Source organism: Quercus suber, unplaced genomic scaffold (assembly GCF_002906115.3).
Source record: "Quercus suber isolate HL8 unplaced genomic scaffold, Cork oak 2.0 scaffold_1138, whole genome shotgun sequence".
In the NCBI taxonomy this organism is placed as follows: Eukaryota; Viridiplantae; Streptophyta; class Magnoliopsida; order Fagales; family Fagaceae; genus Quercus; species Quercus suber.
In genome coordinates, this window is record NW_027070541.1 from 39,008 (window position 1) to 54,539 (window position 15,532).

The window sequence follows — 15,532 nt, forward strand, 5'->3', positions numbered from 1 at the left end:
TCTATCAAAACATAGGGTTTTTTTTTTTTTTTTTTTCATAAGAGAGATATTTGGGGTTGTTTGGTAAAGGCATTTAAATGGTGTTTGAGGTTAGTTATTTGGTTTACGATCTCTCTATCTCTCTTCATGTTCTCTCTATTTCTCTCTCTTCACCTTAATTACTTCTTATCTCATCTCTTTCTTCTTTATTTATTTATTTATTTATTTTTTTTGGATTTGGGGTTTATTTCAACATAGTTTGGTTGTAGATGTGTGCTCTGCAATGCACGTGAGAAACATTATCAAAAAAAGATTCATAATAAACAACGTTGCAATTCACGACTAAATTCAATTTAAAATTTATAGAAGGTAACAGAGTTGTTTGAGGACATTGAGAAAGGAAAATGAAAATATTAGACATTTGAATGTAATTGAAGCAGTGTGATAAATGATATCCAAGACGCAGGGGGCATATTTACACACTTCAAGTGAACTATTTATGTTGGATTTTCAAATCAATCTTCTTCCTCTCACTCCCTGAAACAGATTAGGAAAACATGTGAGAATACTAATACTAAAAAAAATATTGACCAAACGAAAAGAAGGTACAGAAAAATGTTAGAGAAAATAAACTACCTAGTTTTTCTTTTTCCTACTTGTTGATAGGTAAAAAATCAATTCGTGGAATTGACATAATCATTAATTCCTTTAAATTTCTTCAAGTTTTCATACTTAACAATAGTGTCAACCCATACTTGAAGAACGTTGCCCATATAATCTGTAGGAAGCTTGAAGCTAAACTGACTTGCCAATGGACAATAACTTTCATGCAAAATCCATCTTTCATTCAGTGCACCTTTTGACCAGAAGAAAAACACTTCCAATAGTATGTGACTTGTAGAAGTGTTACATTTTATTCATGAAAATCAATAAATAAATAAATAAAACATAAGAAAACAAATACAAACATAGATCTTAAAAGAATTAAAAAAAAAAGGGAATCAAGGAGAATATCTTAAGTAGATTTTTTTTTTAATCCCTCTCTCTTGCTTGTTATCATATATCTAATTCATAGTTTGCTAGCCTAGGAAGACATAATCTCATCCGCTACTGAACTGATCTAGATTTAGGATTTGTTTGAGATTCGCTTATTTTGCTAAAATTAAAAAATTTTTACTAAAATTACTGTAAATAAAAGTAAAAGTTAATTGAAATAATACACTAAAACTTATAAATAGTAATAAAAATAAATTAAATAATAAAATAAGTTAATAAAATTAATTTTTACTGAACGAACACCTAGGGAATAAAAATACGTTCTTTCACCTTTTCAATCCAACTAGCCCACCTTAAGCCCAAACAGAAAAACAGCCCCTGGCCCGCCCAATCCAACTAGCCCACCTTAAGCCTAAGCCTCTCTCTCTCTCTCTCTCTCTCTCTGACCTAAACCCACATAAACCCCTAAAACTAAAACTCATCTCTCTCTCTCTCTCTCTATCTCTCCACAGCAACCGAAATCACCAGCCACCACCGAACCACCAACCTGCGGCGGAAACATCTGGTCTAACCGGCTAAAACCCATCTCCTCTCCTCTCTTCTCTCTGTAATTTTTGTTTGTTTGTTTGTTTGTTTATTGTAAAATCAAAATGAGCGTGGTGAAGGCGACTAAGGAGGAGAAGGAGAAAAAGACGGAGGAAGAGGAGATATCAGAGGACTTAGATTTGAAAGTAAAGAAATACCTCAGAGGCGGCGCCGCTAATTTCGACGATTTGAAAGATAAAAAACTGAAGGGCCAGCTTTCCCATCGAGAATTTTTGCATGGAGCTTCTGCTAAAGCCGCTGCTAAGTATGAAAAGGTCTGCACCTTTCTCTTTTCTCTCTCTATTTCTTGTTGTTGTATTAGTGAAAATGATGATGTGGGTGTACTGTATGTATGTATGTATGTATGTATATGATTCAGTGGCTTATGCCGAGTGAGGGAGGGTATTTGGAGGCGGACGGTCCGGTAGAGAAGACATGGAGAATCAAACAGGAAGATATTAGGCGCGAAGTCGATATCTCCAGTTCCAGGAATCAACATGATGTTATTTTACCAGGTTTACTTTTGATTTTTGATGAAGTACTTTTTATTTGTACATGGTTTCTTTCTAGTTTTGACTTGCCTTAAGAAATATATATGTATGTTTTTTGTGTGTGGCAAAACTTTAGGTACGGTTTCTTAGGTTTCCCGATTAAATATTCAACAATGTGGTTGTATTGACCAGTGAAACACATGGTTTGATTTAATTGTGCTTAGGAAAAGACAACACTGTTTGGTTGAATTTAATTGGGAAACCTACGGTACAACATCTAACTAACTGTACCTAAGTTTTACTTGTTTTGCTTGAGCAGTTTTTTTGTGGATAAATATTAAATAATGAAATTGGATTCCCTTGCCTCAAATTTGTCTATTCATTAGAAGCATATGATGAAGTTGTTCTTTAGTTTGGTCGTATTCAACTAATTATATGTGTCTTTTCACCTTCAAGTGCAGAATTTAGTCCATACACTCTTGCTTTTACCTCAAATGGTCAATATATGGCTGCTGCTGGACGGAAGGGTCATCTGGCCATTGTAGACATGAAGAATATGATCCCAAGAAGAGAAATTCAGGTATGCCCTGGTCCTAACAGATTGAGTTGGCCCTTTAGGAGATCCAACTAGATAGATGAAACTCCTTAATTAGTGACATATGAATGCTGGGATTATATATTTGTTAACAATTTCTTCTTTTGCAATTTTAAAAGTATCAAAATATGAGGCCAATGAACTCCGGTTTAAGTGGCACCTCCTCTCCTTGAAAATTTGGATGGCAACTGCATTGTTTGCGCTGTGGACTATTTGACAAGATAATTTATGGTGTTGAATGGCCTATACATGTAATTTAGCAAATTATGTTGTGGTCTTTATATGAGTGGATGACCATGTTAATTATAATTAAAAAAGAAAAAGAAAAAAGAGGATGAACGCGTTAGGCAGTATCCTTTGTCTTCTTTTTTAGATTTTGTAGCTCTTTTGAATTTGAGATTTTTATGGATGAGGCAAGCTGCATGTTTTGATTTGTTCTATTTCTTCTTATGAATGAAATTATTTTCAATCATTAAAAAAAAAAAAAGTTTTAATGCATTCAAGCTTGATCCTTCCCTTACACTATAATAGAGTCTGGCTCTCTGCAGCCTCGTACAAAGGGGTGAGTGATAAAACCTCGAGATAACGAGGTCATTGTGAGAGATCTCTTCGAGTTTTTTGGTTAAAAGAGAAAAAACTGTCCAGCTGCCCAGGTAGCCTCAAGTTTTTGTGCTTCTTGATAAAGTGCCTGGGGCTTTGAGATGTGCATATTTGCGAGGTTTCTTTGGCTTCTGAATGTAGTTTTCATTATTTCATGTGGTTCAAGTTCATAACAAAAGAATATTTTACACCACTGGTAATGATCAATTAATAGCATGAATATTGTAGGAATATTTGTTAGAATTTTTATTCATTCAATTTCAGTTCATATCTGTGATATATAATTTGTAGGTAGACCTCCCTGATCACAATGTGATAAATTTTGATTGTTAGTCTGGGATGTCGCTGTTCTTTGTACTTAGGGGATGTGGGTTATGCCAAACTGAGATAGTTTTCATTTAAGGTTAAAAAGGGATTTCTTAAGAAAACAAAATTAAGTAGATAACCAAATTTATGCTTTTCCTGGACTTTTTCTGGTTTACGTATTTTGTATGTCAACTTTTACCCCTGATTGCAAGATTAGACTAATTGACTAATTGTTGATTATTTAGGTTGGAGAAACAGTGCGTGATGTGGTGTTCTTGCAAGATCAGTCCTTCTTTGCTGCTGTGCAGAAAAAGTATGCCCTTCTTGTTGAGAGTTGAACTGTTTGCATGATTAAATTAAGTTATTTGAACATTCACATGGTAAATCTATAAAATCTAGATGTCACCTCAAGGGGTAGCACAATCAGTTGAGGACCATACGTCATGAAGTGAAGTTCACTAGTTTGAATCTACCCTTCCTCCTCCTCTTGGGGCCAAAACTTGTCTAAGGAAAAAAAACCTATATAATATAGATGCATGTGTTTATATGGTTGAAAACCTATATAATATAGATGCATGTGTTTATATGGTTGAAACCTTATACTTTGGATCTAATTTGGTACACAGATTATATGGTTCCACTTCCACCTTAAAGTCATCTTAGCTATTAGAATATAGGGTTCTAGCATGATATTCAGTTTTTCTCATTTCAAAAGTGGAATTGAAGTATATATGCTATTTGAAGTTTTTCTCATCATGCTGATTCTTGTGGTGCACAGAGATGAACTAATCTCAATTTAATTTCATGAATGACATGTCCTTTGTTTTGCTTTTTATCTTTGGACTAATTGATAACTATTAAATTACCAATTGTCCCCAAAACTTAAAGTATAAGGAAATTGTGAGTTTAATCACTTAACCATAATTCTAATGCTACTTCTCACTTGTAGGCCTAAACTTCCCCTTAATAAGTAGGGGCCTAACAAGTGAGAATTTAACATTTTGAATGAGAAGTATAGTGAAGAAAGGAATCGAACTTAGGATCTCCTGCTCTAATACTATGTTAAATTACTGATTATCCCAAAAATTTAAGCTATCAGGAAATGGTGAGTTTAATCACTTAACCCATAGTTCTAACACTCCTACTCACTTGTGAGCCTAAACTTCCCCTTAATAAGTGGAGACCCAACAAGTGGGAATTTAACATTTTAAATGGGAGGTAGAATGAAGACAGGGATCGTACTCAGGATCTCCTACTCTGATACTATGTTAAATTATTGATTTTCCCAAAAGTTTAAGCTATTAGGAAATGATGAGTTTAATCACTTAACCCATAATTCTAACAATAACATTTTGAGAGGTTGCTAAACCCGCTTAATCTAGTTTTGAACTGGGCTTCTTGGGTCTCATTTTGCTGATTCTTTTGTGTGGTTGCATGAAAAGGAACTAATCTCATTTTATTTTTTTGAATGGCATGATATTATTTGTTTGTTGCCATTTGTGGAATTTTAACCAATATTTATGATCAAGCACTACAATTAGGGCACATTTGATAGATCCTAATGGTAATTACATAGGAATAGGAATAGGTATTACAAGGAATACAAAATGTTGTAATGTAATTTTTATTACTATTCATTTGCTTGATGATAACACAATAATAGAACCTGAAGACAATGGAATGAAAACATTTTAAATCAAACTTAAGATATATTTTAGGAAATATCTTACTCATATAATTATATTTCCTAAAAAATAATATATATATATATATATTTTAATTTGAAAGAGAGATTAGTTAATTTTTTATGAATTTTTTTTTTCATAATTATTATGTGTATTATGGAAAGTTTGTTTATTTGGAAATATATTAATTTTAGAAATTAATACACCTACTAAGAAATAGTTATTACAACCCTTTTAGAAATGGATAGTTATTCCTCATTTTAAAGAATAGCTATTCATGAGGAACGACTATTTCCTGTAATAAAAACATAACCAAATTATTGAATTGCTAAATCATAGAAATCACTATTATATTACAATGTCTATTACAGTCTACTAAACATACCCTTAGTATGTTTTTTGGCTGTTTAGGTTACTACTTGCTTCACCTCCATTGCCTTATGATAATTTATTCTTGTTGCTTTTCTCCAATCTTGGACTAAACTTGTCATTGTATTGGCCTGTGATTGTCACCGCTATCATGTTTTGCTTTGCGACATGATTTCTTGAAGACATCATGTCGCAAAGCAATTTGTTGAAGATGTGCCAATGAGCTTTAGCTCAATTGACATGTCCATCCCTTGCAAATTCTTAGTGGAGGGTGAGGTTGTGGGTTTATGACCATCTCAGTGCGTGTGTCACACACACACACACACACACACATTTGTTGAAGGCATATTTTAATTTGATTATGAATGAGCGTCGTTCTGTGTTGAAGGCATATTTTAATTTGATTATGAATGAGCATCGTTCTGTGCTTTATTGTTATTTATGTATTAAGGCTTTTGTTATGGTTGTTTGTAAGCGAAAAATCAGTTTTATTTTATGGTCATATTGTTTGAGATAAGGATGAACCTACTGCATTGGGATAGTTAATTTCAGTTGCTCTTAACCAAGCTTTTATACTCGTTGAATTGTCATCCTGCCTCAACAAGCACCTTTTTTTTATTTTTTAATATTATAACATTGGGTTTAGATCTTTGGTTGAAGCCTGGATCATCTATTTTGTTTAGGTTTTTGTAACTCATGACCTGCCAACTCCTTGCTGTTGACATTTTTCCTCATGGGGCCAACTTAAGTCTTTTTAATACATCGATGGTTGGGGGGTGGGGGGATTTGATCCCTAGATGTTTTTGTTGGAAGCATCAAGAGGTGCCAGTTGAGTTACAAAGCTCTTGGCTGGGTCCAACTTAAGTCTTCATTGATTAACATGTTCTGGTTGTGTCCTTGTCTTTCCATTAAATTTATCTATCCTTATTTTCAACATATTCTACCATGCCTTGTGGTTGTCAATAGCTAGTTCCTAGTACGATTTGATAAATAGGTGTTTCCATCGGTCATTGCTTTAAAAGGAAAAAAAAATTTAAGGCTATGCGTTTAAGTTACACATGTTGTCCTGTGGTTTGAACATTTCTGTAACATGTTGTATCAAATTTTCTTTTCTTTTCTCTTATTTGGTATTTATTGATTAGTATTCTTGTACAGCATTCTGAAGCTATATCTGAATAGCTAACCACTCTAAATTATGACAGGTATACATATATTTATGGCCAAGAGGGCATAGAGGCTCACTGCCTAAAGGTCAGTATGCTACCCTGGAATGAATTGTGTGTCTTTTTAAGCTATAATAGGCTCTTTGATTCTGTGTGTATGCTGGAGTTGTTTGCCCAGAATGAGTTAAAAACATTTTACTCTGATAGTCACAGGTTCCGCATTCTTTTATCTTGTCCATGTAGGTTGATTTACCTGTGTGTATGTGTTAATATGCCATAAAAAATTTCTTAACTTTTGAAGTGTAGTGTATGGAGTATACATAGATCCAAAGTGTTCTGCATGGATTTATAATAACCAATAAAAGCTGCATTTGAAGCTGAGCTCTTCATATGAGTTTATAGTAAATCAGACAAGCATCATCAGAAATGCTCCATCTTTCTCCCTTGTCTTCTTTCATAAATTAATTAGTTTTGTGTTGTGTATCATTTTCTTTTTCTTTAGTGGATCCAATAGATGGTTTAATACACTCAAGTATCTTATGTACATTAGGCAGGTTACCTAGTAAAATATCCAATACATATTAAAAAAAAAGCTCAATTATAAACTACGACTCTAACTTAAACTTATTTTCAATTCAGTCCTTTAAGTCTCTCTCTCTCTCTCTCTCTCTCTCTCTCTCTCTTTTCAGTCCTTTAATTTGTTTTCAATTTAGTTCTTCCTTTTAGTTCCGTCCAATCTCACTGTTAGTTTTAGTATCTTTCACTTCCCATTACAATGTTGTTTTGATGTACTTAACAGTGCAGATTGGACAGAAGTGAATGGAAGGACTACATTGGAAACAAATGGAAAAGGACTGAAATGAAAAAACAAAATAAAATTAAAGGAAGGACATAAAAACAGATCAAAGTTAGAGGGTGTTATATATAATTTAGATTAAAAAAATGTAGTGAGAAACCAAGCCAGCAGTAAAGCCATGTCCACCTGGAACATTTAAGTACAGGTCCATCAAACTCTTTTTGGTGAATCACCTGTCGTGTATTGTTGTTTATGTATTCAATTGATGCTTCGTGTTGAGAAGTAGTAATGTCTCTGTTTTTGTTAGCCCTCTTTTTACTTCAATTATTTTTTCTTGGCTTTGCTACCCCTTCCCTTTTCCCCACTCCCACTCCAAACAATTGTAGTGTTAAGCTTCATAAAACTTTGTTGGGCTTTCTTAGAATGAGACCTTTCTTGAAGTGGCTGAGTTAAAAGCAGATGATGAGTCAAAGTTTCACTTATTTTTATCTAAATTTGGTAGCAGTTTCATTTAGTTGTTTCTAACCAAAATTTAGATTTACATAAACCACATGGTACCTCCATATGTTCAGGAGTCTAAATCAAATGCGTAGGCAGGTTGAACATGCTATAAACACAGTACATGCCTAGCAATGGGACAGATTCATAGATCCACTCTCTATATTATTCAGTATTATGATCAAGGCTTGTCAGTTCCTCAGCTTTAATCTTGAACTGAGAATCCACATGTTTACGCATGCATGTGCAGCTCACTTTCAATGGTTGTCTCTAGATTATAAGTCACATAGGAGTTCCTGATGTTTTAATGTTAACCCTCATTGGATGTTAAATTTGAACCACATGGTACCTCCATTTGTTCAGGAGTCTAAATCAAATGCGTGGGCAGGTTGAACATGCTATAAACACAGTACATGCCTAGCAATGGGACAGATTCATAGATCCACTCTCTATATTATTCAGTGTTATGATCAAGGCTTATCAGTTCCTCAGCTTTAATCTTGAACTGAGAATCCACGTGTTTACGCATACATGTGCAGCTCACTTTCAATGGTTTTCTCTAGATTGAAAGTCACAAAGGAGTTCCTGATGTTTTGATGTCAACTCTCTTTGGATGTTAAATTTGATTGGAGGTGCAGTATAACTGACTTTACATCAATTTTTCAGGATCAAGGTGCAGTGTTAAAACTTCAGTTTCTGAAAAATCACTTTCTCTTGGCATCCATAAACAAATTCGGGCAGCTCCATTATGAAGATGTATCGATGGGTGCTATGATAGGTAATATCCGGACTGGTTTAGGCCGTACTGATGTGATGCAGGTGAATCCCTACAATGCGGTTGTTGGTTTGGGTCATTCTGGTGGAACAGTTACCATGTGGAAGCCTACCAGCTCTGCTCCTCTAGTCAAGATGCTGTGTCATCATGGGCCTGTCTCCGCCTTGGCATTCCACCCTAATGGCCATCTCATGGCCACAGCTGGGAAGGAGAGGAAAATTAAGCTTTGGGACTTGAGGAAATTTGAGGTTCTCCAAACTTTACCAGGACACGCAAAGACATTAGATTTCAGTCAGAAGGGTTTGCTTGCATGTGGAACTGGTTCTTTTGTACAGGTTCTTTCTGATTTCTCAGGAACTCAGAATTATAGCAGATATATGAATCATTCAATGGTGAAAGGTTACAAGATAAGTAACTTCTTGTTTCGACCATATGAAGATGTTCTAGGCATAGGGCACTCCATGGGTTGGTCTAGTATTCTTATTCCAGGATCTGGGGAACCCAACTTTGATTCTTGGGTGGCTAATCCATTTGAAACACGCAAACAGAGGGGAGAGAAGGAAGTGCACCTTCTTCTTGACAAGCTTCCACCTGAGACAATTATGCTAGACCCTACAAAGATTGGTACAGTGAAGACAGCAAGGAAGAAAGAGAAGTCAACAAAGAAGGAAATAGAGGCCGAAATGGAAGCTACCATAGAAGCTGTGAAGGACGGCATCAACATGAAGAAGAAAACAAAGGGGAGGAGTAAGCCTAGTAAGAAGTTGAAAAAGAGACAGGAGATTATTGCTAAAGCTAAAAGGCCTTTCTTGGAACAACAGATGCAAGATGGACAATTATCTATAAAGAAGCAGAAAATCAGCGAGGAAGTTGAGCTTCCAAAATCTTTGCAACGGTTTGCTCGTAAGAAAGCTGCAACATGATTTTGCTAGTCTAGTCACTTTTAGTTTTTTCTTAAACCACTGTAATTTATTTCCTCTCTTCCTGTTTGTGTTTTACTATATTTGTGAAAATTTTGTTGTGTTTAATCATTAATTTATATTTATAAGCTGTTTTGTTTTTCATCTTCATAAGTCCTTATTAAAAAAAACCAATCCTCTTTACTTATAAGCTGATTTTTTAAGAATCTTATAGTTCAATTGGTTGACACTTCTTAATGTTTTTAACAAAGACATTTAAGATTCAAATTCTCTATTCCTCCACCGTACCAAAATAAATAAATAAATTGCCGCTGTCAGGCCAAGTGAATTCCACCCTAACGGCTAACTCAGATTGATATATGTGTCATTTTGAAAATTGCCAGCATCACCTGCAATCACGGCTGGATGGATGTGGATATATATTCTATTCAACTTAAAGTAATATGTTGGGTTAGGTTGTAAATTTTCTTTTTATTTTTTTGTGGAAACTTGGATTGTTCTGGTTTGGGTAAGTAAAAATTTCAATCAAATGCTAACCCAAATAAATTGCGTTATTAGAATTTAAACATCATTTTTAAAAATTTAATATATATTAATTAAGGCAAAGGGATTCGAATGTTAAAAATCTTCATTGAAAATGTTAAGGAGTATCAAGATCATTAGTATAGAAAAAGTTTAGTTGTTCATAGATATTGTAGCCTTAACCATCAAACCGGACCTCATGAGAACCGCCAAACCGATGAACCAAAACAAAAATTTGGGTTGGTATGAAAAATTTGGAGTTTACAAATAACTATGGTTGTGTAGTAAAATAACAAACCAAGTTAAAAGAAAAAACCCATCTACACTATAAATACTTTGTTTTTGCTATGGTTTAAAAATTATTAAAGGTTTTAAGTAGAAACATTGGTTGTTTTTTTCTACTGTGTCACATATGACATAATGTTGACCTTCACAATAGTTAATCAATCAAAACATCATTAATTTGTGAGTTTGTTTATTCTCAACTTTATTTTTCTTTTTAAAAAAATTATAACTTTACTAAAAGAGGGAATGAAACATTATTTAAAAGAACAATAGCAAAAAGCTGTAATTACTTATTTATTTATTTTCAATTTTTGTACCAAATTTTCTCTAGTCATCCTTATTACATAAAAATAGCTAAAACTTATTATGTAAATTCATTATATATGAGATATATTAAATTAAAATGTTTTAAAAGTCCTTTTTTTAATAAGATATGTGTAATACATATTTCGAGTTATCTTTTTTTATTTTTACAAAATATTATTATCTTTCTAAGATTCTTATTTTACTTCTTTAATTTACTTGGCTAAAAACACATAATCCTATTGCACATCCCATACATGATCCTACCATGCTTAAGTCTTTCTCGCTAAAATTTGGAAGAAAATAGTTATTATTCTATCAAGTTTATTTTATATTAGATAAAATACTATTTCGGTTCCTAAACTTTACTATTTTTTTTTCTAAATTTTAAAAAGTTCTTTTTTATCCTTAAAATTTATAAAGATTTTTTTTAAAAAATATTTAGAAAAAAATTGGAAGAATATTTTTTTTAAATAATTTATAGACAAAAAATAAAAATTTTGAAAAAGTTAAAAAACAAAAAGTAGATATTTTCAATATTTAGGAATAAAAAGCAAACGCTTCAATAATTTAAGAATATGAAAAAAAAGAAACTTTTAAAGATTAGATACGAATTTTTTTTAGTAAAGTTTAGAAACCAAAGTATTTTACCTTTTCATATTTTATATACTTAAAAAAAAAAAAATCTCAAATTTCTTTAATTTTTTATTATGTGAAATATAGGAGTTAACCCGACCCGTTGGGGCAAACCCAAATCCGTTTGTGAGGAAAGTAGAATAACATTATCCAGCTTCCAAACAGACCCGTATTGTCTGACTCCAAAATGAGAAACCCTAAACCTATATAGCCTCCATTGTTGCTTTATATAACGCTTCAGCAAAAATCTCAAACTCGGCGGCTAAGCAAAAACCCTACTTCTCTCTGTGAGTCTCTCTCTCTCTCTCTCTCTCTCTCTCTCTCGTTAGAGATTTTGTGTTTAAGGTTTCATATTATGTTTATTACTCTGTTGAATCTGAGCTTAATACAATTCTCTATTGTGGAAATCTTTCAGAAAGGTGAGCAAAAATGGCGGTTCCGTTGTTGACAAAGAAGATCGTGAAGAAGAGGGTCAAGCATTTCAAGAGGCCCCAGTGTGATCGCAAGATCTCTGTCAAGGTATTGTGGTTTCTAAAACATTCAGATGCGTTGTTTTGCTTTATGTGTTTGTGAAATCTTTTTGTTTTTTTATAGCAAAGTTTGAAAATTTGATGGGTTCTTTTGAATCAATTCCAAATTTTGCTTTCTGGGTAGTTTCTATTATGTTATTAGATTAATGGGTTTGTTTATTTGTTTTGTTTTTTGGGTTGTTTTCAGTTTTGTTTTTTTAAAACTGGGTTTCATGGTGAAAATGATGATTGTTTATTGTCGCCCCAGTCTTACCTGCATCATCAAGATGCAGGGTGGTGATTGACATGTTATCTGATTCCAACAACCTAAATTTAACTAGTTTGGTTTTACAATGAGTGTTATAGTTAGTTTGTTATTTCATGTTTTTTTGTTGTCTTTCTGTTAAATCAGTTAATCTGGGCTTGTATGTTTTACAAGGTTTAGATAGTTTTGTCACTTTAGTCAATGTTTGTTGTTTGATTCTTCCGTATAATTTTATTTACAGCCTATATATCTCAGTTGGTTCAAGTGAGAATTATATGGGATGAATTATATGGGATTTGATGAGATAGTATGTCATTTCTATTACTTTTTTTTTTTGGGCATAAAAATAAGTTTTATGCATTTGATTTATTGACTTTTTAAGGGAGATGATGCTACCTTTTGACACCCAGTCTTACTTGCATCCATTGATGCAAAATGGTGATAATGATTAAACTTGTCTGATCCCATTTGCTTTTCAAGCTGTCATTGTTATTATATTGAGAATAAAGGTTTTCGTTCTGTTTGCAATGAGATGTGATGATGTTTAACCATCATTACTGCAACTTTGTGATGAATACATACATGCACTACCATCTGATCTCTGTTGCAAATTAGAATACTTGTATTTATCTAATTATTAATTAGTTAGTTCCTATTATGTAATTTTATGTGAATTGCCTTCTAATATTTATTGCTTCATTGAAGATATTTTTCTGCGCAACCAATGATGCAAACTGTTTATCATTTCTGACAAATCTATGATTATCTAATAAATATCACCATCTTTCGGCTGAGGTTGCAGTTGTAGATCAAGGATTTTAGACTTTCTTGTGTTTTATTGGGTACCTCTGTTTTTGGAAGAGTATATTTGTATTTGTTTTGTAAGAAGTAAACTGTTTTGCCCATGGTATCTAATGTCCAGGTTTTATGCATTGCGGTAGCTGGGCATTTCGTGTATAGGGCATAGATAAATTTACTTACAGGTCTTGCGACACAGTGAGCTTGATATCTCATTAGCTTCCTGTTACTATAACCCTGTTTACATTTTTCCTCCCTCATTCTTTTTTACAAAAAAAAAAAAAAAGGTCTCCAATGTTGTTAGCTTGGGTTGAAACTGCTTTACATTAATAATTTTGGTTGAAACTACTTTGCATTGATGATACAGAGTGGATTTACTTTGTACTGATTACTTTGGTTGTGTGCTTCTTTGACAGCCAAGCTGGCGTAGGCCAAAGGGTATTGATTCTCGTGTAAGAAGGAAGTTCAAGGGATGCGCACTGATGCCTAACATTGGCTATGGTTCAGACAAGAAGACTCGTCATTTTCTTCCTAATGGTTTCAAGAAATTTGTTGTTCACAATGTGAAGGAGCTTGAGCTACTGATGATGCACAACAGGTAAAGTGAAGGCAGCCCTTGCAATCAGTTTTTCATTGTCAATGTGGCTATATAAGCTTATGTGCTTATGTTGGAATTTTCCTTATTTTTCAGGACTTACTGTGCTGAGATTGCACACAATATCTCCACAAGGAAGAGGAAGGAGATTGTGGAGAGAGCCGCCCAGCTTGATGTTGTTGTGACCAACAAGCTTGCCAGGTTGCGCAGCCAGGAAGATGAATGAGTTTAAAATCCGTAATGTTGTTGGATTATGTTTTGTAGTGAGCTTTTTTTTATTACTGTGAACTTCTATGGAGTTTTCAATATTTTTGCCAAGTAACTCTTGCTGACAAGAATGTTAGGTTATCTATTCTATTTTACAACAGATTATGGCAGAGTTGTGTTATTATTCCATTTGAGAATCTCTTGAAATATATAGCTTTGTTAGTAAGGTCTCTTTACAGTTTTACCTGTTCTACCCGTTTGCGTTCAGATTAGAATTCAATGTTATGTTGCTTATGTATCATATTTTTCACTAGAATTGATCTTTACTAAGATTCTATCAAAGTTATGGATTTCTATTTGTTGCATTTATATTTAATAATCGGAGTTTCACTCTTAAATTTGGTAATGAAATTCATTTTGGTGCGACTATGAAATTTTTAATATAAACCCTATACGCAAATTTGATCACAAATTTTTTCGCAACTTATAGCTCTAAAACTCTTACATGGTAGAGTGTGATTAGTGATGAAAAAATGGTGGGTCTATCAATTTGTGTAAAATGGTTAACAACTCATAGCTTGTTACGTTGGGAAATAATTTATGCCTTAGAACTATACTGTAATATTATTGATTTCTTGTCATCCAAATTAAAATCCAATAAACAAAATTCAATAAATGAGAGACGTGTTTAGTAACTACTTAATAACACGTCTTTCAATTGTTAGTGAGTTTGTTATTTTTTATTGACATGTCTCAAAATTATTGGATTTTAATACCGTTGATATAATATCATTTGATATCAAATAGCTTCTCCTCACCTAGAAATTAAATTATTTATATTTGATTATAGATATCAACAATCAATTAATTGTTACAACAAAGAAAAGTACTTCCTACCACTACGTTGGTTCAGTTTAGAAAAATCGAAATTTTTAGGAGAATATTATTTTAAATAAGTACAACTTACAAATTTCAGAAATTAAAATGATTAATTTAATTTTTAGTGTGATATTTAATTTTCAAAAAAAGAGTAAGTCAATAAAGATCAATATTATTGTGGGTGGGCAAAAAAGGTCGGCCCGTTCTCGGAACAATTTAGGCCTATTCAGGTTTATCTTAGTCCAAGATTGGTCCATACTTGCGAGGTGGATAATGAAACACTCTAAGCAAGGTAAGTAATGTCTTGGAGGAATTTGCTCGCCAAACATAAGATTCAGTGTCATGCACAAGTTACTAGAGTGCCATTTCAATGGCAGGCAGTAGGGCCCATCTTTGATACATGATAAGACATGATGGAATAATAAACAAGACCCAAGAGGCTACCCAAACTTCGTAGGTGAAGGGACCCATTGTCAGGCAGAATATTCTCCCATAATGGTAGACCCACTAAAACAAGAGTATAAAAGAGAAGAGTGGGGCAAGAAGTAGAGGTTGAACAAAAATTGGTGGAGAGACACATGAGAGAAAAGTGAGAACACAGTTTTGGGAACAGAGAAATCATGCTCAGATTTCAACAAGGGAATTTAGCTATTTGAAAGCCTTCTCGATTGGGCTAATCACCCATCACAAAGCAAACCACTTTTAGGCCCTTCCATTGTGAATTATACCCGATTCAGAACGCAAATAAATTGGGGTTCTAGCCCAATCAACCCAA

The 15,532-nt window shown here is 33.3% G+C and overlaps 2 protein-coding genes and 4 non-coding genes across 6 annotated transcripts; all 6 read left to right on the forward strand.

Annotated features, from left to right (window-relative positions):
• The first annotated feature begins 1,419 nt into the window (after window positions 1–1,419).
• Window positions 1,420–9,902, forward strand: LOC112039163 (probable U3 small nucleolar RNA-associated protein 7). The gene is made up of 6 exons (XM_024072009.2): window positions 1,420–1,835; window positions 1,940–2,075; window positions 2,513–2,631; window positions 3,798–3,865; window positions 6,809–6,857; window positions 8,730–9,902. Exons 1-6 carry the CDS (start codon window positions 1,626–1,628, stop codon window positions 9,759–9,761), a joined length of 1,614 nt encoding a protein of 537 aa, XP_023927777.1. The 5' UTR covers window positions 1,420–1,625; the 3' UTR covers window positions 9,762–9,902.
• Window positions 9,903–11,657: 1,755 nt separating this feature from the next.
• LOC112039164 (large ribosomal subunit protein eL32z) lies at window positions 11,658–14,109 on the forward strand. The gene is made up of 4 exons (XM_024072010.2): window positions 11,658–11,791; window positions 11,920–12,023; window positions 13,493–13,674; window positions 13,768–14,109. Exons 2-4 carry the CDS (start codon window positions 11,934–11,936, stop codon window positions 13,895–13,897), a joined length of 402 nt encoding a protein of 133 aa, XP_023927778.1. The 5' UTR covers window positions 11,658–11,791; window positions 11,920–11,933; the 3' UTR covers window positions 13,898–14,109.
• On the forward strand, window positions 12,252–12,333 carry LOC112039204 (small nucleolar RNA U31b). The gene has a single exon (XR_002885963.1). It is a non-coding gene; the product is annotated as a small nucleolar RNA U31b (small nucleolar RNA).
• LOC112039205 (small nucleolar RNA U31b) lies at window positions 12,661–12,743 on the forward strand. Its single transcript, XR_002885964.1, has one exon. It is a non-coding gene; the product is annotated as a small nucleolar RNA U31b (small nucleolar RNA).
• Window positions 12,806–12,882, forward strand: LOC112039199 (small nucleolar RNA Z195/SNORD33/SNORD32 family). The gene has a single exon (XR_002885960.1). It is a non-coding gene; the product is annotated as a small nucleolar RNA Z195/SNORD33/SNORD32 family (small nucleolar RNA).
• Window positions 12,995–13,079, forward strand: LOC112039200 (small nucleolar RNA Z196/R39/R59 family). Its single transcript, XR_002885961.1, has one exon. It is a non-coding gene; the product is annotated as a small nucleolar RNA Z196/R39/R59 family (small nucleolar RNA).
• Window positions 14,110–15,532: the final 1,423 nt, after the last annotated feature.

Bases quoted from the DNA above. Each gene is read 5' to 3' on its own strand.
- LOC112039164 (XM_024072010.2), top strand. From the start codon at position 11,934: ATGGCGGTTCCGTTGTTGACAAAGAAGATCGTGAAGAAGAGGGTCAAG. The intron at 12,024-13,492 runs GTATTGTGGTTT...CTTCTTTGACAG, and splicing joins ATCGCAAGATCTCTGTCAAG to CCAAGCTGGCGTAGGCCAAA. The intron at 13,675-13,767 runs GTAAAGTGAAGG...CTTATTTTTCAG, and splicing joins CTACTGATGATGCACAACAG to GACTTACTGTGCTGAGATTG.
- LOC112039163 (XM_024072009.2), top strand. From the start codon at position 1,626: ATGAGCGTGGTGAAGGCGACTAAGGAGGAGAAGGAGAAAAAGACGGAG. The intron at 1,836-1,939 runs GTCTGCACCTTT...TATATGATTCAG, and splicing joins CCGCTGCTAAGTATGAAAAG to TGGCTTATGCCGAGTGAGGG. The intron at 2,632-3,797 runs GTATGCCCTGGT...TTGATTATTTAG, and splicing joins TCCCAAGAAGAGAAATTCAG to GTTGGAGAAACAGTGCGTGA.